The sequence below is a fragment of the Eulemur rufifrons genome, chromosome 12 (genome assembly GCF_041146395.1).
Source record: "Eulemur rufifrons isolate Redbay chromosome 12, OSU_ERuf_1, whole genome shotgun sequence".
NCBI classification, from domain to species: domain Eukaryota; kingdom Metazoa; phylum Chordata; class Mammalia; order Primates; family Lemuridae; genus Eulemur; species Eulemur rufifrons.
In genome coordinates, this window is record NC_090994.1 from 25,916,602 (window position 1) to 25,941,726 (window position 25,125).

At 40.3% G+C, this 25,125-nt stretch overlaps 1 protein-coding gene across 1 annotated transcript; it reads left to right on the top strand.

The window, feature by feature from the left end:
* Positions 1-334: 334 nt before the first annotated feature.
* On the top strand, positions 335-25,125 carry POLB (DNA polymerase beta). The gene is made up of 14 exons (XM_069485298.1): positions 335-547; positions 873-930; positions 3,692-3,758; positions 7,092-7,166; positions 7,729-7,787; positions 10,363-10,412; positions 12,814-12,865; positions 14,419-14,473; positions 14,571-14,643; positions 15,899-15,969; positions 17,307-17,393; positions 23,246-23,310; positions 23,812-23,951; positions 24,885-25,125. Exons 1-14 carry the CDS (start codon positions 487-489, stop codon positions 24,977-24,979), a joined length of 1,008 nt encoding a protein of 335 aa, XP_069341399.1. The 5' UTR covers positions 335-486; the 3' UTR covers positions 24,980-25,125.

A 25,125-nucleotide genomic window follows, 5' to 3' on the forward strand; every position in this document is an offset into this window, starting at 1 on the left:
GCGTACTCGCTCCGCGCTCTGCAGGGACGCACCGCAGGGAGCCCCGGCGGCGGGCGCCAGTCACACCTGTGCTGCCGGTTACCGGGTGTGGAGCACGTCGCGCCTCGGGAACTCCCTGCGCGCACATTCGCACGCGGGCAGGGCTCGGTCTCCTGCCGTCCCGCCTGCTGAACCGTCACGAGTCCAGGTTCTCGCACAGGAAGCCCACCTCCCGCGACCGCCAGCCCATCCCCAGCTGGACCCCCTCTCGGCCCAGCCGCCTCTCTGGCCCCGCCCCGGCGCGTGACGTCACCGCGCGCGCCGCGCGCCGCGCCCCCTGTCAGAGGCAGCCATTGTTCCGCCGGTCGTGCGGGTCGCGCCGGTCGCGCCGGTCGCCCCGGGTCTGGGTCGCTCGTGCCCGGTCTCCAAGTCCTGCTCCCTCCTTAAAGCCGGGAGGGCGCCGGTCCCTGGTCCTGAGCACTGCGGGGTCCTCGGGTGCAGGCCACCATGAGCAAGCGGAAGGCGCCGCAGGAGACTCTCAACGGGGGAATCACCGACATGCTCACGGGTTAGCACCGGGCCGGGCCCGGGGACTTGCTTCTTTCCCCTCCGGCCCACTGCCTTCCCTTCCTTCTCTCCCGCCCCGACAGCCCGGTGGGGGGGTCGGCCCCTTGCGGCGGGTCGTCTTCCGTGGGGATCTTGCCTCGGCGCCCGTGACTGTTAGTCCTACCGGGGCCGCCTGGCTCATCGCTTTGGGGCTGCCTTTGGTCTGGCCCGCGGAGAAACGGGTGGTCACTGTCCCTCAGAGGCTGCCACATCCCCTTCCAGGAAACGCAGTTGTCATTTGTTTACTCGTGGTTCTTGTTCACCCGAGCCTGTTGTTGCCATTTCAGAACTCGCAAACTTTGAGAAGAACGTGAGCCAGGCCATCCACAAGTACAATGCTTACAGGTGAGACAGCGCGGTGTTCTCTGGTAGCATGCGTTTTGGGGTGCCCTTGTATGGTGTGCCCATTAACAGGACTGAGGGTCCGGTGGATATTGGGTCCATCTGCAAGAGGGGAAAAAAGCAAGAACCGAGGGTGGTACCTTACACAATATTTCTGGAAGAATTTGGGACAGAGGCAGAGCTCTGTAGGATCCATTCAGAGAAGTCCCCAGTTCTGGCTGAAAATAGTTGTAGCCAGATACATATTTTTCCCATCATCATCGGTGAATTACTGGAGATGTGTAATTTTAAGCCACAGTGAAAGACCGTGTTCAGGTCTGTACTGGGAAATAGATGTGTTCAAGGAACCACATTTTCCATCTGATGGGCTGTGGCTGATCCTGACACCTTCATGGGATCCCCTCCTTGTCTATCTCACCAGAAGCCTTATCCTATCCGTTATTCCCACCTGCTTCTGCTCCTTGTCCTGTAGACATATCCAAGTCCTTCAGCTCTTAAAACGAAACGAAAACAATCTTAACTTCCCTCTAGCTAGCACCTTGTCTCCTTTCTCACTTTACATTTAGTTTTCTTGAATAATCTGCATTCCTTGCCTGGACTTCATCCCCGGTCATTCCTTGTCTCGTTGAGTGTAATTTCCATCCTGCTATTCCTCTGATAATGCTCTCACCTATATCTCATCTTATTGGACTCTCAGTGGCATTCACCACTAGCTTATTGCATGAAAGTCCCTTGACTTCTGTGATGGCACTCCCTTCTGTTCTTTCATTTCTCCTTCTGTCTTACGTTTTGATGTTGGTACAGGTTGAGCATCCCTAATCTGAAAATCCGAAATCTAAAGCTATTTGAGAACCAACGTGATGCCACAAGTGGAAGAGTCCACATCTGACCGCATGTGACAAGTTGTAGTCAAAACACTGTCAAAACTTTGTTTCATGCACAAAATTATTAAAAATAGTGTATAAAATTACCTTCAGACTGTGTGTATAAGGTATATTTGCACTGCAAATGAATTTTGTGTTCAGATATGGGTCCTATCCCCAAGATATGTTATTATGTATATGCAAATATTCCAAAATCTGAAAAAATCTGAAACACTTCTGGGTCCCAAGCACTTTGGATAAGGGATACTCAACCTGTAGTTCCCAGAAGTCTGCCCTTAGCCCTCTTTTCTCACCTCCATGCTATCCCTGGCAATCCTGCCATTCTTGGCTTTGAATACCACTTAATGTCAGTGACTCCAAATCCGTGTCTCACTGGGTTTTTCTCCACATTTTAGCCCTATATTCCCTTTATCTCAACTCCCTTCTTCCCTTCCCATTCAACATAATTTAAAACTGATTATGCCCCCTCCTTTCCTTTCTTCCTGTGACTTCCTATGTAAAGTAATTGTACTGTTATCCACACATCTGATGATCTAGAAACAGAGAGATTTGACCCTGTCTTCTATCTGGGTTTCAGCAGTCTTCAGAGAGCAGGTATTTAGTCTTGAAGGAGCTTATCAGGGGATAAGTGAGAGGGAGAGTAATCTAGACAAAGGAAACAACATGTGCCAAGGCATTGAGATATGAAGGAGTGTATAGCATTTTGTAGAAGTCATAATTCAGTTTGCTTAAATGATAAGATCAAGTAAGAAATGAGTCTGGAAGAACAGGTGATGCCCTACCACCTTGCATACTCCTCCCCTCCCCAATATACAGTTCTCTTGATCATGGCCAAAATAGTCTTTTGAAAATAGTTATCTGATCTTGTCATTCTGGTATATGAAATAATTAAATACAATTTTCTCTTTGTTAAAGCCCAAATACATTATGCCATACGAAAGACCTTTCATGATCTAATTCTTCCCTTTCAGGCTTTGCCCCATGTCTGAACTACTTGCCTTTCCTGAAATAATTGCCTCCATAAATTGCCCTCAACCCAGTCGTTAGCTTATAAATATGTCCTTTCCAGACTCATCATCAGTCATATACTTATAGAGAAGTTGAAATTCAAATCTAAAAGTTCATACATGCTAGACTAGTATGAAAATCCAAGGTTCCAAGGACTATTCAGTATTTATGCTTTAGACTTAGCTATACTATTGCTTTTTATCAACATCATCTCTAAACTACATTTAGCATTGAAATTATAAACAGGATACCACCAGTGAGCTCCCAGGGTGTAGCCAGTCTGTCACCAGATCACTGAGCTCGATATGTGTGGAGCTGGGCAAGAATCACAGGTTGCTGCTTTATGTTCAACTGAAATGGGAACAGATTTTTAAAAAACTGATAAGAGGTCATGGGGGATGCAGTTTGAAACCATGAATTTTAAAATAGACATCCATAAGGAGATTTGCTACCTAATAATTCAAATACAGTGGCACATTTTTATGAGGGCATAATGAACAATTTTTAAAAACTAGCTATTAAAAAAAAAGGCCCCCTACTGCTAAATTTTACTGGCTTAAAGAAAGGGGGGGTAACAATATTTTCCACTTATTCCCAAGAAAAGGAAAGACTGCTGGTCTCCTGAATCTCTCTAATGTTACATATACAGTTAAAATCATATTGTCTTCAAATGTGAGGATTTTTAAGATACTTTTAAAAAGTTAGAGCTATAGTAGGTGGTCTGTCAGCTCATCTGAGTTTTAAATGAAGGTAGAAAATTAGTTATCTTGGTGAGAGTATTAGGTGATTATTTGCTTGCCTATGTATTCCATTAAGAAATATTAAGTTCTTGTTGGATTTCTAATTGGTTTTCCTTTTTTCTTTCCTTATAGAAAAGCAGCATCTGTTATAGCAAAATACCCACATAAAATAAAGAGTGGAGCAGAAGCTAAGAAGTTGGTAAGTGTAGTGAGCAAGTTGATTGAAGAGTTCACATGAGTACAAATTTAGTGGGTTCCCATAAAATTAACCTCACCTGTGTGAAGCTGCCTTGACCCACGCGGGCAGATTTCACTGCTCCTGATTTCTTGGAATAATATTTAATGCTGTTTCAAGCATACTTTTTTAAACTCAGAATTCTTTTATTTGGGGGAGGGTGGATTTAAATTTTTTTAAATATATGTAATTAGAATTTTCTTTCTCTGCATTCCCCTATACACATGTACTCATTCTCACATTGAATTTCAGCTTGAGTATTGGTGCTTAAGGAGAGTATAGTGACCGGGTGGTGCCAGCGTATCTGGTCCCCAGGTGTAGAAACCTGCGTGAGTTAGTGAGAGTGAGTGTTCCCCAAAGAGATCATACCTACTAATAAGCACGTGACTAAGCCCCTTTTATATTATGGCATTTAGCCTTGTTCTCTATTAAGTACTTTCCATGAAGCCTGTTCACACTAGTAGTGTATCATATTTTAGAGGGTCACGTCTCTTGCTGATGTGTAATACAAGTTGAGTGTCCCTTATCTGAAATGCCTGGGACTAGAAGTGTTTTGGATTTTGGATTTTTTCATACTTTGGAGTATTTGTATTTGGTTGAGTATCCCCAATCCAAGAATCTGAAGTCCCAAATGCTCTAGTGAGCAATTTCCTTTGAGTATCATTTCAGTGCTCAAAAAGTTTCAGATTTTGGACATTTCAGATTTTGCATTTTCAGGTTAGGACTGCTCAACCTGTAACATCACTAAGAATATCCTGGGAACGTCTACCTATTGATAGTCAGATTGCTGTCTCTCCTCTGTATCTCACTAAAATTCAAAGCGCCACAAATTTAAGGACCATGTGTTACTCATCTTTTGTTAAAGATACCAAACTGCTACGGATTTTGATTAGTTCAGGTCCTGATAGTTATCATCCCTTCTGTTGTTCTTCACCTATTTATGTTTCACAAAAGTCCTCTCGAATTTAAGTATTAATATTTGCTTGTTTTTAACTTTCTCCTGAGAGTCTTGAGAGCATGAACCATAATTGTCCTTATATTTTCACCCTTCAAAGTCCTAACATTACCAGAAATCTTGTACATCTTATGATGGAGTAGCAAATTATCCACATTAATCATGTGCCACATCTTAACCTTGAATTTGTTATTCAATCCAAATCATGCTCTGGTATACAGGTTTTAAATCCTCTATGGCATAAGCAGTTCCCATCGTCAGTGTATCCTCCCCAGACAGGCTAGGCAAGTAAGTTATAAATACATTAGACTTTAATTCTAATTCTGAGTTTCTGTCTTGGTGAACTGACCCATTGTTGACCTCAGGAACCTCTCCTGCTTCCGTTCTGTTCCTCTTTTACCAACACTGTACAGTACTTCTTTTTTATGTTTATTATAAATAACCTGCTCATTTATTAGAGAAAAACTGAAAAGTTCTGGAACATTCATTCCAAATCTGAGCTTATGATATATCCCTAAAAAGAATACAAAAGTAGCCAAAATTTATTTTGCTTAAGACTGAACTTAATGTAAAAATATCATTATTCCTTTTCACTATTGTTTTAAAAATCACAGACCTACTATGTAGCACATGTGAGTGCTTCTCAATAATTCTAGATATCTGAAATTTCCAGAATGAATAATTTAATTTGCCTTTCATTCCTTAATGTCACATATAGAAAAAGCCTGGGTCTAAATTGCTTGAAGTCAGTATGTTATTAAGTAAAATAATTGTAATAAATTTAAAATTTTTAATAAATTTAATACTCAAACCTTTCTTTTTATCTTCTGGTATAGGAAATGAGAAGTCTGAGCAGTTTCCCTCTTCTAATCTATTCTGCCTTCTAAATCTTTTCATTTCTGTCTGATAATTGCTATTTTCGGAACTTGAAAATGCATTCAATAGTTTAGGCACATTTATTAAATATTAGATAAATCAAGAATATAGATGAGTGAACTTAGGGCTAAGAGACACATATTATTATGCATACTGAATGTTTAAAAAGGACCAGTAAACATTAGAAAGTTCAACTTCACTAATAGTCAAAGATGCAAATTAAAACAAAATACAGTTATACAAAATACAAATTAAAATATATAATGCCTATGAAATTATCAAATATATGCAATGTGGATAAAGATGTGAAAAAAAAGGACACTCATTTACTGCTAATGAAAGTGTAATGTATATATCCTTTGACCTATTAATTTCACTTTGAGGAATTTGTCCTAAGGAAACCAGTAGAGATATGTGTATACATGGGTTCATTAGTTCATAATTTTTAAGCACCTACATGCCAGGTACTAGGGATAAAGCAATGAAAAGACAGGGTCTCTGCTCTCCAAGAGCTCATATTCTAGAGCAGTGCTGTCCAGTGGCAACCACGGGCCACACTGGGCTATTGAGTTCTTGAAATGTGGCTAGTGTGACCAAAGAATGGAATTTTAACTTTTAATTAATTTAAACTTAAATTGTCGCATGTGGTGGGTGTACCAGGTGGAAATGTCAGTGATTCCACAGTGTGGTGCTTAAACTAGCTGCATCGGCTTCACCTGGGAACTTAGAAAAACAGATTCTTGACGCCACTCCAGATGCAGTGAGTCAGAAACTCTAGGGTGGGCCTTGGCATTCTGCATTTTAACAAGTCCCCCAGGTGATACTGATGTGTGCAAAGGCTTGAGAACTTCTGCTCTAAAGGAAATTTGTGAAAGCATTGGTATATTATCAGATAATTGGAAACCATTTAAATGTTCACCTATAGGGCATTTGTTAAGTAAGTTATCACACATTCATACAGTGATGTGCTTTGCAGCCATCGCACGTCCCATAGTTGTGTTTATTTACTGACATGGAAGTTTGTTCATGTTGTCTTCAGTAAAAAGCATATACACACACACACATAATTCTGCTTATATTTATGAGCAGAAAAGAAGTGACGTAATATATACCAAATGTTAGGGGATGAGGTTATAGGTCATTTTAATTTTCAGGGTAATGCCATTGATGGGGGATTTTCGTATTCTTTATGCAACGCTATGTTTTCTAATTTTTCTATACCAAAAGTTAATTTTAAATAAATGAGATATTTACAGTTATTTTACTGGGCTTTCCCTTTTGTCAATCATTTATGCATTTTGCCTCTGGGAGAATTTTTTACTGGGGTTCAATTTTCTGTATCCTTTGTTTTAAACCTTGTCATGTGGTATTAATTTGTTTTTCATTTCCTACTTTTTACTTTATCTTTTAGTGATTTGGTAAGCATTATATTTATATGATTTTTATATTTTTAATTTTCCACGTAGCCTGGAGTGGGAACAAAAATTGCTGAAAAGATTGATGAGTTTTTAGCAACTGGAAAATTACGTAAACTGGAAAAGGTAAAATTTTAACTTGTTTACTTCTTTGATTTTCGTGTCTGCCTTTATGGCAGCTGTCACGGAGCATCACTGGAGGGTGACTGATGCCACACTGGTGAGAGACTCAGAGGGAAGGAGATCAGTGAGGTTGATGGCTTTATTTTTAAAAATTTGAATGTTGTTCCTATAAAATGTTCACTTATTTTATGTGACATTTAAGCAACTTAGCATCAATTCAGTTCCTTTCAGAAAAGAGAGGCTTTGACTAAAAAATCATTATCTTTTAGAATTTCTATGCTTAAACTCTCCAAGGCATTTTTATGGTTTTATTTCACCCTATGATAGGAATTGTATCACTTCTGGTCTTTTATGAATAGGCCTTTTAAAAATATTGGTTCACTTAGAGATGAGACATCTTCAGCTACTCTGTTATTCACCTCTAATTACCTAGGTTATACATGAATACGTTATCCAGGCAAATGTAAATGGCTCTCTTAGCAGACTGATATATTTCCAGTGAGAACACTTAGGTCCTCAAAGCATTCCTAAATTATCATTAGACTTTTTTTTTTTTCCCTTAAAGATTCGACAGGATGATACGAGTTCATCCATCAATTTCCTGACTCGAGTTAGTGGCATTGGGTAAGAACAAATTTTTAAGCAGACACAGTAGTAGGTTGGTTTTATTTCTCATGTCAGCCCAACTAAATTACATGCTGTTTCTCTTCACAACTGTACTTTTCGACCTCTGTGCCTTAGCGCGTACAGTTCACCCTTCATAGTTTCTGCACCTGAGGCCGGTTCTTCCCATGCTCCCTCCAGATGCTGCGCTGGTGGAAGCCCCATGCAAAGCGAATGCTAACCTCTTTCATGAAACCAGTGTGATCCCCAGCCAGAAACAATCCCTCCTTCCTCTCCCCTCCACTACACTTGCTCTGTGTACTTCTCATTGCCTCTTTTGCTTCTCTGAGCATGTACTTACCTTAAGCATTGAGACCTTTTTCTGTACTACCTTATGAATTTGGAACAATCCTTCAGGCATTTTTTAGTGAAAGAATCTTTACCTTAATATTTGAGCTAGCGCCAAAGGAGGCCTCTTTGACACTGGACAAAGTAAAGGTTAACATTGAAATATTTAGGCTCCTTCCCATAACTCCCCCCAAAAAAGGCCAGGTGCTGTGGCCCATGCCTGTAATCCTAGCACTCTGGAAGGCTGAGGTGGGAGGATTACTTCAGTCCAGGAGTTCAACACCAGCCTCAAACTTGAGGTTTGCAAGACCCTGTCTCTACCAAAAAAAAAAAAAAAAAATCTAAAAATTAGCCAGGTATGTTGGTGCATGCCTGCAGTCCCAGCTACTCAGGAGGCTGAGGCAGGAGAATCACTTGAGCTCAGGAGTTTGAAGTTGCAGCGAGCTATGGTGACACCACTGCACTCCAGCCCAGGCAACAGAGTGAGGCCTTGTCTAAAAAAAAAAAAAAAAAAGATAAAGGCTGTAATGCTTTGTTTATCTCTCATCTTTATGGAACAAGGCATTCCTTTAAATATATGATGATTGTCCCCTTAAATGGCAGTATGTTCTATGAAGGTATATTTAATATATTTAAAATATATTAAATACTTAAACTTAGCACACCGAAAATGAACATGGAGTTTTGGGGACCGAAGGCCATTATAAAATTTTCATTAGAAGGTGTTTGAGAGTGCATCTGTTATATTATCCTCTTTTCCAGGCAAGAACACTGAAACTTGAATACAGAAAGTGGCTGACTGTGGCAGAGCCAGGATTAGAGCCCATGTCTTGGGACTCGCAGTTCAGTTGTGTTTCTTCTGTGCTACACTGCCTTCCGAACACCAGCGTCAGTTTCTGTGCCACACCGTAGTACCGTGACATTTGCACAGGTTACTGAATTGTTAGGGTTATCTGTCCCCAGACACCGTGGCCCCAGACTGTTGTGCTTTTGTGTGTGTACGCATGTGTGTCCGTGTTTGTTTCTGATCCCTGTTCCTGCTTGATGATGCTGTAATGGGTACAGTGGGAAGAGAGTGAGGAAATCTGGGCACTGGTCCCAGTGCGACCACCAGCTAGATTTGTAACCTTAGCAAGTCACTTCAGCTTTCTAGGTTTCAGTGTCCTTCCCTGTACAATGAGAGGGAAGTTGGGTTAATCTCTAAGGTTTTTTCTGTCCCTGCCATTGTATAAAAGCATTTTCAGTCATTTCTGATGTCCTGATTTATTCATATGAACACAGCAATCACAGCGATGTTTTATAAACCGAAATCATATTTTTTCACTGCTTTGCATGCTGCCCTCTAGTAGCTTCCCATTGCACTCAGAATAAAATCCGAACTTACTACTGTGGCTCAAAAAGCGCAATAGAGTGTGACCACTGCGTATTGCCGAGAGGCAGTTAATACCACCACTTACGTTACTCTGGCCATACTCGTTTTTCTCTTGAACAAGCCAAGCTCATGCCAGCCTTAGGGCCTTTGCACTAATTGTTTACTTTGCCTGAAATGCTTTTTCCCTTGATCCCCCAGGTAGCTGGCTCTTTGCTGTTCAAATCTCAGCTTAAATATTATCTCAGAGGCCTTTGCTCAGCACTCAACCTAAACTAGGACCTAGCTACTCTGTCATATCACCCTATTTTAATTTCTCTACCTGATATTTTTCTTGTTTGTATATGTGTCTTTTTTTTTTTTTTTTTTCCTTTAAGAGACAGGGTCTTGTTCTTCCTCAGGCTGGTCTCGAACTCCCGAGCTCAAGCGATTCTCCTGCCTCGGCCTCCTAGAGAGTTAGGATTACAGGCGTGAGCCACCGCGCCTGGCCTTGTTTACATGTGTCTGTTATCTCTCTACTCCCACGTTCTTATTCCTGCTGTATTTTCAGCACCCAGGAGGGTGTGTGTCACATCATAGGCCCTCAGTAACGATGAACAAACAGTTCTCAAGTGCCCATGTGTCTGTACGTGGGCATTGTGACAGCTAGCTGCTTAGACATCTTTATCATGTCCAAGTTCATGGTTGTCTTCCTAATGATTGAAGCTTCAACAATTTTTACTTTGGATAAAATTGAACATTACCAAAGTGATCATGCAACATTTTAGCAGGTCTTATTTGCTTAATAGCAACTCTTTTTGTTTGAGGAGAGACGACATGGTTGTTAGGAGGATCCCAAGTTTCACCTGACACTGAGACAGTGCTTTTCTTTCTTTGTAGGCCATCTGCAGCGAGGAAGTTCGTAGATGAAGGTATTAAGACACTAGAAGGTGTGTATGACCGACCATAGGTCAGTAATTCCAGGTTAAATATTGTCCTGAAAGACCATGAATGTTCTAACAAACCTGAACTTAAAAAACCTCTTCTTAATCAGTAGACACAAATGACAAGATTTTCTTTTTAACTGTGCAGTAGGGAGTAGACACAGGGTATAGTTTGCATTACCATCTTAAAGATTTTTAGGTTTGTAACTCAGAAAAGCAAGAAGAGCAAGAAGTGGCTTCTTGGTTTAAAGGCAATGAAATAATTATCATTTGTAGATTTTTAGAATATTTAAATTACCTTTGTTTCTTGAATAAAATTTTAGAAAACAAAGACTAAAAGCTAAGTTACATATTGGGAAAGATTCTGTAAGAGATTTGCAATGCTTATTAAAGGAATTTTTACTTTCAAAGAAGTGATAAAAATAGAGCCTAAGTCAAGTAATTATAAAACATTTTCCTTAAATCTAACACTCCTTTAAATATAATTTCTCTCTTCATACTTTTCAAGGGTGTGAGCCGTATATGTATGGAATCATTAAAGTTCATCCATGGCTTTTGGGATTTAGTATTTGTGAGTTCAGCTATTCGAAAGCAACCCAAATAGTTAGGTGAATGGGTTTTGGAGACTGCCCTGGGTTTGAATCCCACCTTTACCACTTTATTAGAATGAGTGAACTTAGTGCTTTAGTTTCTCAGCTACAAAATGGGTATACCTCTCTCGTTCGATTAAATGCAATAATGTATGTAAAGCACTTAGCAGAGTGTTTGGCACATAGTGAGTACTACTTAAAAATGGTAACTGACTGTTACAAGGCATGATTAATTAGTCATATTACCAAGTTCAGAATTTGTGTGAGTCACGTAGCTGGAGAATGAGCTCTACATGTACATCTCAGAGGGGCGTCTGCATCTGTGTTTATAGCGTGTACCGTTTATCTGAGTGAAATGGTTCGTGAAAGCGGTCAAGAATTTGTGGGTTTCCCAGAGGTGGTCAGTTCCATTTCTTGATAGTATCAAGGATCTGCTGCTCTGGTTTTTATAATATTTTACAATTCACAGATATGTAATAAAACTGTTGATATCTATAACTACATATATCTGCATAACAAACTCAATATTTCCATTTCATTTTCAGTCATATACTTTAGTGTTTTGTGTGGGCACACAACTGTGGGAAGTATTAAGTGGTCCATGTATCCTGAAGATGCTTATTTTTTTCCATTTTATATCCTCAGAGGGAATTTATATATTTGTGAATATAAGGGTGATTATTGGAATTGCTTTTGAAGCATACTTTTCTTGCTGTTCTTTTAACGAGGCTCACCACTGTACTCATGCCCACCGAGATGGAACTAAATCATTTTTAGACTTAAGATAGGATGTTGCAATGGTTTTTTAAATTAAAAAATGAAGATGCAGACTGGGCACGGTGGCTCACGCCTATAATCCTAGCACTCTGGGAGGCCAAGGCGGGAGGATCGCTTCAGGCCAGGAGTTAGAGGCAGCCTGAGCAAGAGTGAGACCCTGTCTCTACTAAAAATGGAAAAATTAGCAGAATATGGTAGCACACGCCTGTAGTTCCCGCTACTCAGGGGGCTGAGGCAAGAGGGTTGCTTCAGCGCGGGAGTTTGAGGTTGCTGTGAGCTAGGCTGGCGCCACGGCACTCTACCCAGGCAACAGAGTGAGACTCTGTCTCAAAAAAACAGAAGGAACAGTAATACCTTTCCTTTCAATAGGCTTTTTAGCACAATGCCTACACAAATTGGCACTCAGTACTAACCGAATGTAGGAGTCATTGAACAAATGAGTAATACGAATAAACCTAATTAATCATAAAACATCCACAAGTTGTGATTACTACTGCTGCTATTAACAGTAAATGGGCCGGGCACGGTGGCTCATGCCTATAATCCTAGCACTCTGGGAGGCCGAGGCGGGTGGATCACTTGAGGTCAGGAGTTCAAGACCAGCCTGAGCAAGAGCTGTGAGCTAGGCTGATGCCACGGCACTAAAGTCCGGGCAACAGAGTGAGACTCTGTCTCAAAAAAAAAAAACCAACAGTAAATGAAGCAATGCTGGTTCTTATAAGGTTGTTTTTTGCTATAGCCAGTAAAATTTGGTATGATCCTTGTATGTTTTATCTACTTTTTCATACAAATGTAATTGAAATTTTGATTCAGTAAATAAAAATCATGAAATTAGCTGTTAGCTTTTACTATATTGATTTGAAGAGTCATTTTTGTCTAGTTCTTAATATCTGAAATTTTTTTTCTCATTGTGTTTTCAAAGTCATTTTAATGTATTTTTCCCCAGGTAGTTTTTTGCAAAAAGGGTCATTGAGGTTAGCATTTTTTCCCCCCAAAAAATGTTTAAATTAATACCTCAACTTTATTTATCTTATATACAGATCTCAGAAAAAATGAAGATAAATTGAATCATCATCAGCGAATTGGGCTGAGGTAAGATAGCAAATTTTCTTTTGACACTTGAGATGTGAAAGTAGAAATTTTATAGATATTCTTTCATATACCATAACGACTCTTCAACCTTAGCTAAACACAACCACTTTGCTATTCAGAAATACTGAGATTTGTTGTGGACTCCTATGAGTATATGCCTTTGTTCACATAATAAAGCCTTTGTTTTTGCTTTCTAGTTTTTTTCCTTATTTCGAGAATTTCCCTCTTCTCTTGACTTTAGCAGGGAACTTCCTCTTAAAATACATAGAGCTGAGTGCATCAGGCAGTCAGCGGGTGTTATTTCATGCTTACACTGTGCAAAGCACTGCTCTCGGTGTGGGGTAAAGATGTAGATGTATTCAGTGTAGCCCTTAAGGAAGTTATAGTCTACCTGAGAAGATAGGACATAAACATGAAAAACTAAATTTAATAAAAGGAAAAACCCCACACCTAAATAACAATATAGGAATAACTAATAGGCATATATCTGTGTCAGCATCAATAATTATTTCGTGTGCCACATATAATCTGGGAACCCCCTTTCTAATTGATTATTTACAGTTATAGAACATAAGTGCTATATATATCTTCTTTGGTGTTATATAGTCTTGTTGGTGATTCAGTCCTAATAACCTTCTGAATTTTCCTATTGATGCCTTACGATAATATTTTAAAACTTACACTACTATTCCAAAATTTTGAGCCAGTAAGAGACCAAGATGGTGGGATTCCCACTTCCCTTGCATTTGCATAGTAAATGGAGGTCTTCAGAAGAACCTGGGTGTTGTGAGAATTGGTTTTGAACAGGTTCGTCATTGTTCTTACACATATGCCTAGACATTATTTCATATTCAAATAATATTTTCGTAATGGCCTTATCGAGATATAATTCATATATCATCCAGTTAAAATATTTAAAGTGTACAATTCAGTGACTTCTTGTATATTCACAGAGGTGTGCAACCCGTCACTACAGTCAATTTTAGGACATTTTTGTTATCTCAAAAAGAACCCCATACCCATTCGCAGTCATTCCCCTTTGCTCCCCAGTGCCACCGCTCTATGGCACCAGCTTCCTCAACCCCAGGCAGCCACTGATTTCCCATAAATGAAATCATACAATATGTGGTCTTTTGTGACTGGCTTCTTGCACTTAGCATAATGCATTCAAGGTTCATCCCTGTTGCAGGATGATGTTTTAACATATGATAATTTTGCAAGATTTAAGAGCAGTAAACTGTAACCCCTTGACTTGCCAGTAGAGAGCAGTCTACTTTGAAAACGTGCACTAACTTAAATTTATTTATTCTTGTTATGTGAAGATGAAGCTTATTTACACATAAGTTTAGATGGAGTCAGTGGAATATTACAAGAGATAACACTTAAAAATTTCAATCTAATTAAGGAATAAACCTCCCCTTACTCAAATAATTCTAGCCTTGTTTTGTCAGAATGATCTGCGGGTATGAGGATACCTGTTATGGTAGGCAATTTACTTTTTAAGGAGATTTAAATTTTACAGAATCTTTTGTTTACTTACTCTGTGTTTATAGGTATTTTGAAGACTTTGAGAAAAGAATCCCTCGTGAAGAGATGTTACAAATGCAAGTAAGAGTGGGCTGAATTGTATTCTTTGATTAAACTTGAGAATGTCACCTGGTGAGAAGCCATTTTTGGAATACTGACTTAATTTTTCTTCTATTAGGATATTGTACTAAATGAAGTTAAAAAAGTGGATTCTGAATACATTGCTACGGTCTGTGGCAGTTTCAGAAGAGGTAACATACTGGAGATCTTTCCATATCAGTATATAGAGAACTTCCTTATTCTTTTTTGTAGCTGCAGAACATTCAGTTGTGTGGATGTACCATATTTTATCCAGTCCCCTATTAACGGACCCTTGGTTTGTTTCTCTTTTTTGCTCATTTTTTTTCATTTTTGCTTTTTAAATAGAGTAAAACATTTTTGGTGGTGGGTGGGTAGTGAAAGACATCCAGCTTTTAGGAGAAAGAAACGAGAAGAAAAAAGACAATAGAATTTTCTTTATTAAAATAGCTTTCATAGATGTCCTGGGATCAGTAAACATTCAAATGTAGTCTTCTTTATATTTAAATATCTGGTTAATGATCATTGATGTATAGGATAAAGATACAAAGACACTGCAAGATCTTCAGTCACCAAAAGTATGTCTGGCCTATGTTGTGTTTATCAGGAAGGAAAGCGAGGAGATAGATGGGACTATTTTGTGCTAGCTGTGTATCAGGCAGTATAGCCCGTGCTTTTACATATGTTCTTATTTAGTTGCACGATAGCTTATGAAGTAGTTTTTAGTAGTTTGCAGACAAGAAAGCTGAAGTCTAGAGGAATGTAGAGTCAGTCCTAATTTGCAATACTGAAAAAAGGTCAGTTAAAGTGGAAAAAAAAAAAATCCATCTAAGTAGAGACAGAATTTCATGGAATATAGTAAAAGAAAGGTTTGAACAGCTGTATATAACTTGCCAGAAGCTATGTGGTTGTTGAATATAGATCAAAACCAAAGTCTAAGTCATTATAAAGTGCTATGTTCTCATCCATGATACCATAATAGTGATTTTTATTACTGTGTATTAATTAAGTTCAATCACAAGAATTGAAATGAGTTTTCTGATTAACCTTTATGGAGTTAAGAGTATACTATTTAATTTGAGATATAGAGTTGTTCATAGGTGTATTTTAAAGCTATTTTTAAATATTGTTTGTATTCATTATTGAGTAGTTATTTAGGTACATTTTTAACACATTAACCAATTGTATGCAATTTATTTCTAATGCCAATTACTATTGTTATCCCAGATTCTGCTGTCTACACCAATACACCTGAATAGTTGGACAGAAAATTGAAATCTTTAACTAATTCTGAATATGAAGCACAGTGAAATAGAAAGTTAGGATATAAGAAGTAAGGCTCTTCTGTGTGTGTCATCAGCTTGGTCCCGTTGGCCTAACTGATGCACTGACATGGAGAATTCCACATGGATTCTTTTGCTGTCGCAGGTGCGGAGTCCAGCGGCGACATGGACGTTCTTCTCACCCATCCAAGCTTCACTTCGGAATCAGCCAAACAAGTACCTCAGAATTCATATATAACCAAATGTGATCGGTCTTACACAACAATGACTATCATTTTCTAAATGACAATCAAATAGGTCGAGAATAAGTTTTGTTTTAATGTTTCTGAAAAGTCAGCTGCAGTATTTTGTATTGACTGAATCCTGTGTAAAGCAGAGTAAGTGGTTGGAAGGGATACACATTGTTTTTCCTTGAGGAATTGGGAGGACAGTCTAGCATTTGAAAGAGGTGAAATTTAATAAAATATTTTCAGAATTATTTACTATCATAGATACTTTAGAAATACTCAGCTTAGTATTCAGGTTTTCATTAAATAAAGATTTTTCTATTAAAAAATAAAATATCAAGAGACCTTACCTCTATTAGAAAACCCATAAAGGCAAAATTTTCTTTTTTTTTTTGAGACAGAGTCTCACTCTGTTGCCCGGGCTAGAGTGCCGTGGTGTCAGCCTAGCTCACAGCAACCTCAAACTCCTGGGCTCAAGCAATCCTTCTGCCTCAGCCTCCCGAGTAGCTGGGACTACAGGCATGCACCACCATGCCCGGCTAATTTTTTCTATATATATTTTTAGTTGTCCAGCTAATTTCTTTCTATTTTTAGTAGAGATGGGGTCTCACTCTTGCTCAGGCTGGTCTCGATCTCCTGAGCTCAAACTATCCGCCTGCCTCGGCCTCCCAGAGTGCTAGGATTACAGGCGTGAGCCACCGTGCCCGGCCAAGGCAAAGTATTTTTGATTTTGGAATATATGCCTTTTAAAGATGAAGCAGCTAATTCTTTTATTTAGTGAAACAAATAATGTTTGTTTTAGGGTATCATGTTACTGGTGACAACAGTGGTTTCTAAAAATATGTTTTGTTTGATAAGATGATGAATTTTCTATTAGAAGGAAAAGGTACTTAGAACATTAAAAAAAATAGGGATTTCTCCATAGATGATCAGAAAACTCATCTTAAAATGTTTTCTTATGGCCGGATGTGGTGACTCATGCCTATAATCTTAGCACTGCACTTTGGGAGGCCTAGGTAGGAGGATCGCTTGAGTGCGAGACCAGTCTGGGCAAGGTAGCCAGACCCTGTCTCTGAAAAAAAAAGAAAAAAAAAAAATTAAAAATTAGCCAGGTGTGGTGGCGCATGCCTGTAGTCCCAGCTACATGGGAGGCTGAGGCAGGAGGATCTCTTGAGCCCAGGAGTTTGAGGCTGCTGTGAGCTATGATTGTACCACTGCACTACAACCTGGGCAACATAGTGAGACCCTGTCTCTTAAAAATAAAATGTTTTCTTGCCACAACAGAGTAATTGTTCTTTTTCTTATTCCCTAATTATGATTCTACAGCCAAAGCTGTTACATCGTGTTGTGGAACAGTTACAGAAGGTCCATTTTATTACAGATACTCTGTCAAAGGGTGAAACAAAGTTCATGGTAAGTACTCATTTGATTTATTTAGCACATCTGAAAAAAACCTTGGACACTATTCAGTAACCATTCTGGGTGTGTGACTTCATTGTAGCTTTGTATTACAGTCAACAAGTAGGATAGCTGTGAGACCTTAGAGAAAAATAATTAGCAGGATGCCTGATTCTTGTAGGTACTCTCAGAAGATTTTAGTATTTTCTTTTAAATTCCCCACTTACAAGTAATCTATGCCATCAGGGTAATTAGTCATAATCTGCTTTTTAAAAGTATCAATAATGATTGGGAGGCCGAGGATCACTTGAGGTCCAGAGTTCAAAACCAGCCTGAGCAAGAGTGAGACCCCCGTCTCTACAAAAAATAGAAGAACTGGCCGGGCATCATGGTGCATGCCTGTAGTCTGTAGTCTTAGCTATGTGGGAGGCTGAGGCAGGCGGATCACTTGAGCCCATAGTTGGAGGTTGCAGTAAGATGTGGTGGCGCCACTGCTCTCTAGCCCAGATGACAGAGTGAGACCCTGTGTCCCTCACTCCCCCCCCACCCCCCAGCTCAAAAAAAGCAATAATGCTATTGACACACGGAGAGTTTTTCCCTAAAACAGCAAGTGGTTCTCATATTCTCTGACTCAGAATTTTTCAGTAAGTGAGGTAAGAATTGATTGAAGAGTAGTAATGTATTACAGCACCAAAGAAAGTAAAGAAATCAGGGTATGTAATAGAACTGCAGGGAAGAAACATGTTGCGTGGAATATAGCCGGGGAGGGTGACGGAGGGGACACTGGCACCGTGAAGCCCATCATGATGGACTGTACAACCCTGTAGGCTTCCCAGGGAATGAATACTTTAAGATTTCAGACAAATGGCAAATGGATTACAAACAGATTAATAAATGGCCCCATATAAAAAATCAACAGGAAGGCAAATAGAAATCCAGAATCAAGATTCTTATTTCTTTCTTAGGTTTACCTTTGTTCTGGTCACTTAAATACATCACTTGGATCTTTTTTCTCTGTGGCCCACTTTTCCAAGTTATGTGACTGAAAGGAAGGAGATCATGGTTTCGGAGAGTGGACTTGTTAAAATTAGTAAGAGTCCCAGCGCATAGATTTGATGGAAGTTTTAGCCAAAAGTAGAAGATGGTTGAGAAAGGTAATTAAAATATCATGTCGTTCAGAAAGCAGAATTGTGTTTGCCAGGGCTGGGGGAGGGGAGAATGGGGAGTTAGTGTTTAATGGGTGCAGAGCTTCAGTTGGGGACGATGAACGTTCTGGAGACATATGGTGGCGATGGCCGCGCAGCAGTGTGAATGTACTTACCGCCACAGAACAGTGCGCTTAAAAATGGTTACGATGGCAAATTTCATGTCGTGTATATTTCACCACACTCACAAAATCATGTCATTAAGTTCAGCATGGTGATTTTAATGGGCTGTGAAAGTGTATTGCCTAAGTTGGTCACACTTCACCAATGTTTTCAAATGAATTGGGGGAAAGATAAAAATAAAAGTTCTCGTCAGTCTTTGGAGAATAAATCTATGTTCTCGAATCTGTCAGGTTTGGAAGCCTTACTCTGTGCCCAGAAGTGTATATATACACATGAAATGGTATTAAAAGGAGGGTTTGTATTTGCCCCTTGAACATCTTTTTAAAATTTAGATGGATTTTAATTCACTCAAAATGAATGTGCATGAATCTTACATTTAAGAAACATTCAGTCAAGTAAAATCCTAAAAATATGTGCTAGACAAGTTGGATTTTTTGCATAGTGGAAAAGTGTCTTGGTGTGCCTGGGCCACAGTCTGGGGACCCCCCTAGCCGAAATCTCTTCCTCTGATAGTGATCTCTGTGAAAGTCACTGGAACCTCTTTACTGGGGAAGTATACCAGCTGTCTTCAGTTAGCGACCAGGAAGGTGTTTCTGCAGCAGACTGGCAGAAGCATTTTTTAATAGTCTTAACGGTGTTTTGCTGTGTTCAAAGAGAGATCCAGAAGAAAAACCAACAGTGGCTGTAGAGATCCAGCTAGCAAGAATACAGGGAAAATTACAAGCTAGCGGGCGGTGTGCAACCTGAAAAGGAAAGGCGGGTAGCCAAGTGTACGTGCGCATAACGAGTCGCTGATAGTGGCGGGATTGGGTTATCCTAGTAGCTGCTCAATCAAAGAAAGAAAAGCCCTTTGCCTAGTAAGTGCCTGGGCAGCCGAGTCCTGGTGACTGCTCTGAGAAGGACTAAGGCCACTCGCCCGTCCTGGCTAGAGCTGGGCTTGCGGGAAACTGCCCTACTCCGCCTTTGCATGTCGGCCGTGCACCTGGCCGCACGTCTGCAGCTCCTGCAAGAAAGGGAATCCCCTGACCTATTTTCAGAAGAAAACAGGTTAAAGAATAAGAAAGGTGTAGGCCAGGCGCGGTGGCTCACGCCTGTCATCCTAGCACTCTAGGAGGCCGAGGTGGGAGGATCGCTTGAGGTCAGGAGTTTGAGACCAGCCTGAGCAAGAGTGAGACCCCGTCTCTAAAAATAGAAAGAAATGACCTGGACAGCTAAAAATATATATAGACAAAAATTAGCCGGGCATGATGGCGCATGCCTGTAGTCCCAGCTACTCGGGAGGCTGAGGCAGGAGGATTGTTTAAGCCCAGGAGTTTGAGGTTGCTGTGAGCTTGAAGCCACGGCACTCTAGCCTGGGCAACAGAGCGAGACTCTGTCACACACAAAAAAAAAAGCAAGCTGATGTATTTGTTTTTAAAGTATAGAAGACTCTGATGACAATAAGACCAAGAAACTAAGGCCTTTATATTGTGACCTAGGAATCCATCCCAGTGGGTGGTTTTGATAAAGTTTGGATATTATACATGTGGTTCGTGGTCCTTGAAATTTAAAAAATGTCATGTTACAGCCTGCTGTTCTGACATTTATAATCAGCATTTTATTTGTTAGGAGGAGAAGCCCTCCAGGTCAACTCCTGCATCAGTTTTGGAGACAAGGAGAGGGGATTTGCAAAGGAAGGGGGCGGGTGTTGGTGCGTGCATTGTAGCAGAACAGACTTGGACGCAGAAGACACCAGATCTTATTCTGGCTCCATTACTAATTGTATGGCATTAGGCAAGTTGATTTACTTCGGTAAGGCCTTAATTTTCTTACTGTGATAAGAAAAGTGATACCTGCCCTATGCAGAGGACTGTTACGCAGGTCAAATTAAATAATATACATGGAAACACTGAAGAGTTTGTACAGATGTACAAATTAGAGTTTGTATAACTTCAGAGATTTTGAATCTTCCAGGAGTTGTACAGAGAGTGCTGCACAAATATAAGGTATCATCTGTTTGGAAATAGATCAGGAAGGAAGGTGGCCTGGTAAGGATTCAGCTGGGGAACAAAAGAGGGGACAGAGAGTGTGAGAGGGTGGAGAAACGGAAGGAGAGCAGAATGGAGACAGTGAGTACCTGTGGGAGGGGAAGACGTACCCAGTCAATGCGATATATGTGTGGTAAGCACCTGTACGTCCCAGGCACTGTTCTAGAAGCTTGGGTTGTATCCGTTAATTTAAGTAGAACTTAAACTGAGTTCTGTGGGAAGGGACTGATAGTTAACAATGAACGAAACAAATTGGTAAATTATGTAGTACATTAGGCGAAGATAGTCAGTGCTATTTTAAAAAGGGAGAGCAGTGTATGGGGCCGGGCAGTGCAGGAGGCAGCGTGGAAAGGGTGGTCGGGGGTGGCCTCCTCGAGAAAATGAGACTTAGGGAAAGACCTGAGTAGGGGAATTAGCTAAGCAGGTGTCTGGGGACCGGTGGCCAGGCAGGAGTCGGGGTAGTGACCCCAAGTGAGTGAACGTTAGCAGAGATAGCCAAAGAAGTTTTTTTGTTTTGGAGACAGAGTCTGGCTCTGTTGCCTGGGCTAGAGTGCCGTGGCGTCAGCCCTGACAGCAACCTCAAACTCCTGGGCTCAAGCAATCCTCCTGCCTCAGCCTCCCAAGTAGCTGGGACTACAGGCATGCGCCACCATGCCCGGCTAATTTTTCTATATATTTTTAGTTGTCCAGCTAATTTCTTTCTATTTTTAGTAGAGACGGGGTCTCACTCTTGCTCAGGCTGGTCTCGAACTCCTGAGCTCAAACGATCCGCCCACCTCGGCCTCCCAGAGTGCTAGGATTACAGGCATGAGCCACTGCGTCCGGCCCAAAGAAGCTATTAATAAAATCTCTAGGTTTCTGGAAGGAAATTGGCTACAAAATGAATTCAACTTAAAAAATGGAATAAAACATTCTCATTCCACATCCACGTGATTCCAAAACCTCTTGTTGCTATAACCACTGACTAATCTTAAAGGTAAACGTATCCATGTGTTTTTCAAGTTACCTTCAAAACACGAATCCCTTTAAACTAATAGTAATCGAACCTTAGGAAAGCCAGGGTTATTCCAGATGATCTGATGAAATCATGGTCTTTAACTAATTGAACTGTTCTTCCTGTGAATATAACATTTGGAAGAAAAACCAGCTTCTGCAATCAACTTTCTGATAGTAGTATATATGATGAGTGCCATTCAAATTTCAGTATTTAGTGTAAGTTTGGCCTTGGGTGATTTTCTGTGAAACATCTACAGGAAGAATTTAAGGAGCAATAGTGGACACTGGGGCTACTCTGAGGAAATGGAAGCAGCTTCATCTGAGACGCTCAGCATGCAGCTGCCTAACTGAAATGCCAAACAAAACTAATCCACTCAGTCTACTAAAGACTTTACAGTAATACAGAGAAATTCCTTAACATTAGCACTTCAGAAAAAGTGCAGGAAACAAAATTAGCCTTGAGGAAAGGAACAAAGCCTTTAGATGAAATCCTATCACTGATGTGACAAACAGCTAGGTCATTGCCTGCGGCATCCAGACATCTATATCCGCAAGGTAATACCTCCTGGTAAGTCCAGATGGAAGTAATTTCTGATCCATTCGAAGGTGGAAGTTGAGTTGGAACTTGTTAATGCCTAAAAAGTTAGGTTTCATGTTTTGAAGGTAAAACATATTTCGTTAATCTTTCACCCATAGGAACAGCTAAAGAAAATACCTATTCTAAATGATTTTAATTTTTCTATTTTGCTGAGTGAAAAAGTATGCCTTTTAGTGACACGTGTATTACGTTGGCTACTCTTTAGGACCAGAGGCCTGTCACTTGTGTATTTGGCTAAGAATGTGGTATTTGACACTTTTAATTTGAAATTTGGTGGTATTTATATCTTTTTTACATATGTATGGGTTACTGCCAGAATTTTTGCCCTCTCTCTGGAAAGGTAAAAGGTGACAAAACAGACTTGGATAAATTTTGTTTGCAAACTGTAGAAGTACAATGAAAACTCACCTGTAGAGGAGGAAGAAAATGACTCCCTAATTTTCTTTTAAATTTTTCTTATTTTCTATCTTTCCTAATTTCTAAGAGATTTCCTCAGTTTCAAACTCTTCTACTTCTTCAGAATATTTTTTATTTTGATTTAAACCTTTCCCCTGAAGGTTCTTTTTCTGTAGTTGTCTGCCCTTATTTCGTGGGTGAAATATCTTCTGTTTTCTGAGAATATTATTTTCTTTTTCCTGCATCATCATTATTTCTTCCAAGTAGCTCTTTTCTGTTTTGGTCTTTTTCTGATTAGTTGCTCATAGCTAGAACCTGTATTCCCTGTGGCTCTCAATTGTGATGAATACAATAGAAAGGTGGTGATAATAGGAAGCTCAGAGAAGCTACTAACTTAAAAGTGCTCAGGCTTTTAGAACTGCCGCCATTAAAAGCAAAAATAGCCTCATGTTTAACATTTTATTAAAATTAAGCCGTAAGCTTAAAAACATCTTTAAATATTCTTTAAAATATCCATTTTAGGGTGTTTGCCAGCTTCCCAGTAAAAATGAGGAAAAAGAGTATCCGCACAGAAGAATCGATATCAGGTATTACCCAGACTTCCTTGCTGGCCTGTAACATTCCCTTCTTGTCTCCTTTCTCCCTCCCTCTGTGGATCTTGGATGTGACATAAATGTCTAGAGCCCCCTTTTATCCTAAAGGGCCATATGTTCTTGCAAAGTACGGTGTTTAGCTTGAAGACATACAAAGAATAATGATTCTCTCTAGACTCTATTTTCCCCAGATTCGCAGCTCATGGCGCCTTCCACAGCTCAGAAGTAGTTTCCTGCCTGGGGGGTGGTTGTGCCCAGTGATTGCTTTGCCTCTCTCCCCGTTTCTCCACACCTCTCGTGGAGCACAGTTCTCTGAAACCTAAGCAGGGCATGTGGGGGGTGACTTGAATGGTCTGCCTAACGGTAGTCTCCTCTTCAGGTTCTCAGACCACAGAGACTTATTTTAGGTATTTTGTTCCTTATTGACTTTAGGAGTCCTATATTTGCTAAATTTGAAATGTGTAGCAAAAACTTATCTACTGTTCCTTTTTTTAGGTTGATACCCAAAGATCAGTATTACTGTGGTGTTCTCTATTTTACTGGGAGTGATATTTTCAATAAGAACATGAGAGCTCATGCCCTAGAAAAGGGCTTCACAATCAACGAATACACCATCCGGCCCTTGGGCGTCACTGGTGAGTATTTACATCTGCACTGGAGATAATCCCTGTCATCTGGAGAGAAAGTTATTTTCAAAGATGTTTTGGTTTAGCAGTGTATTTCTAAGCCTTCTAGTAACTATGCCCGTTAGTGTAGTTTCTTTGTGTTGTCGGTCCCCAGGCTGTAAGAGGGGCTTTAATCCTTAAGGTGTTCCCAGGCCCTCCATTGAAGGCCATAAAGGATTCTTTATAAAGTGTATCTCTAAGACTTCTGAGGAACTCAGGTATCGTTGCTTTTAGTGCCACACAAAACTGGATAGCTTTGGCCCCATGCTGTTAAAGTGTAAAGAATAAGAATTGCTTAATCTGTGCCTTATGGGTCTTGTTAACATTTCTCAACGTCCTCTGTGTTTACTGTTTTCTACTGGGAGAATGCCTTTTTGTCATTTTGCCCCATAATTGTATAGAATAGGGCTTTCACTCTGGGAGACTAGGCCAGTGCTTCTCAGATACCAGTGCATACAAACCACCTGGGACCTCATTAAATTCAGAGTCTGGTTCCGTGGGCTCACAGTGGGGCTCAGAACTCCGCATTTCCAGTAGCTTCCAGGTAACGCCTGTGCTGCTAATCCAGCAGCGCGTTGTGAGTTGCAAAGGAACTAACTGGAGTATTTGATATAATACATGATGGCCACAGCGGAGATCCAACAGACAGGAAAATCATAAATTCGAGTCCCTTTAATGGCCATAGTTGGGATACAAGGCTCCTCTTGTAGCACTGATGATACATGTGACAAAGCTCAAACACGAGCTCATGTGAGAGGATGGAAGTGGTCGTTATCTTTTTTCTAGTGACTTGGTTATCATTTTCTTCTGAAAGCGAGTCCCACCCAACTCTCAATCCTGAACTCTTAACTAAATTCCAAAACTGGCTCTTAAAATAAGTTTCTTTTCTCTCCACGCTTACAGGAGTTGCTGGAGAGCCCCTGCCGGTGGACAGTGAGAGGGACGTCTTTGAGTACATCCAGTGGAAATACCGAGAGCCCAAGGACCGAAGCGAATGAGGCCTGCCCTCCCTCCCACGCTGCCCACTGGGAGTCTTAATTTATTTCTTAACCTTTGTTGTGTAAGGGTCTTGGGTGTTTTTAAATAATTGTTTCTTCTTCATGCTTTAGCTTGCATTGTAGTCAATAAAACCTCTTGCACTGTT

What these genes read in the sequence shown, in the direction of transcription:
- POLB (XM_069485298.1), top strand. Translation starts at nt 487, where the DNA reads ATGAGCAAGCGGAAGGCGCCGCAGGAGACTCTCAACGGGGGAATCACC. An exon ending in AGGTATTAAGACACTAGAAG is followed by an intron (nt 10,413 to 12,813) that starts GTGTGTATGACC and finishes TCTTATATACAG; the next exon opens with ATCTCAGAAAAAATGAAGAT. An exon ending in CTTCGGAATCAGCCAAACAA is followed by an intron (nt 15,970 to 17,306) that starts GTACCTCAGAAT and finishes ATGATTCTACAG; the next exon opens with CCAAAGCTGTTACATCGTGT.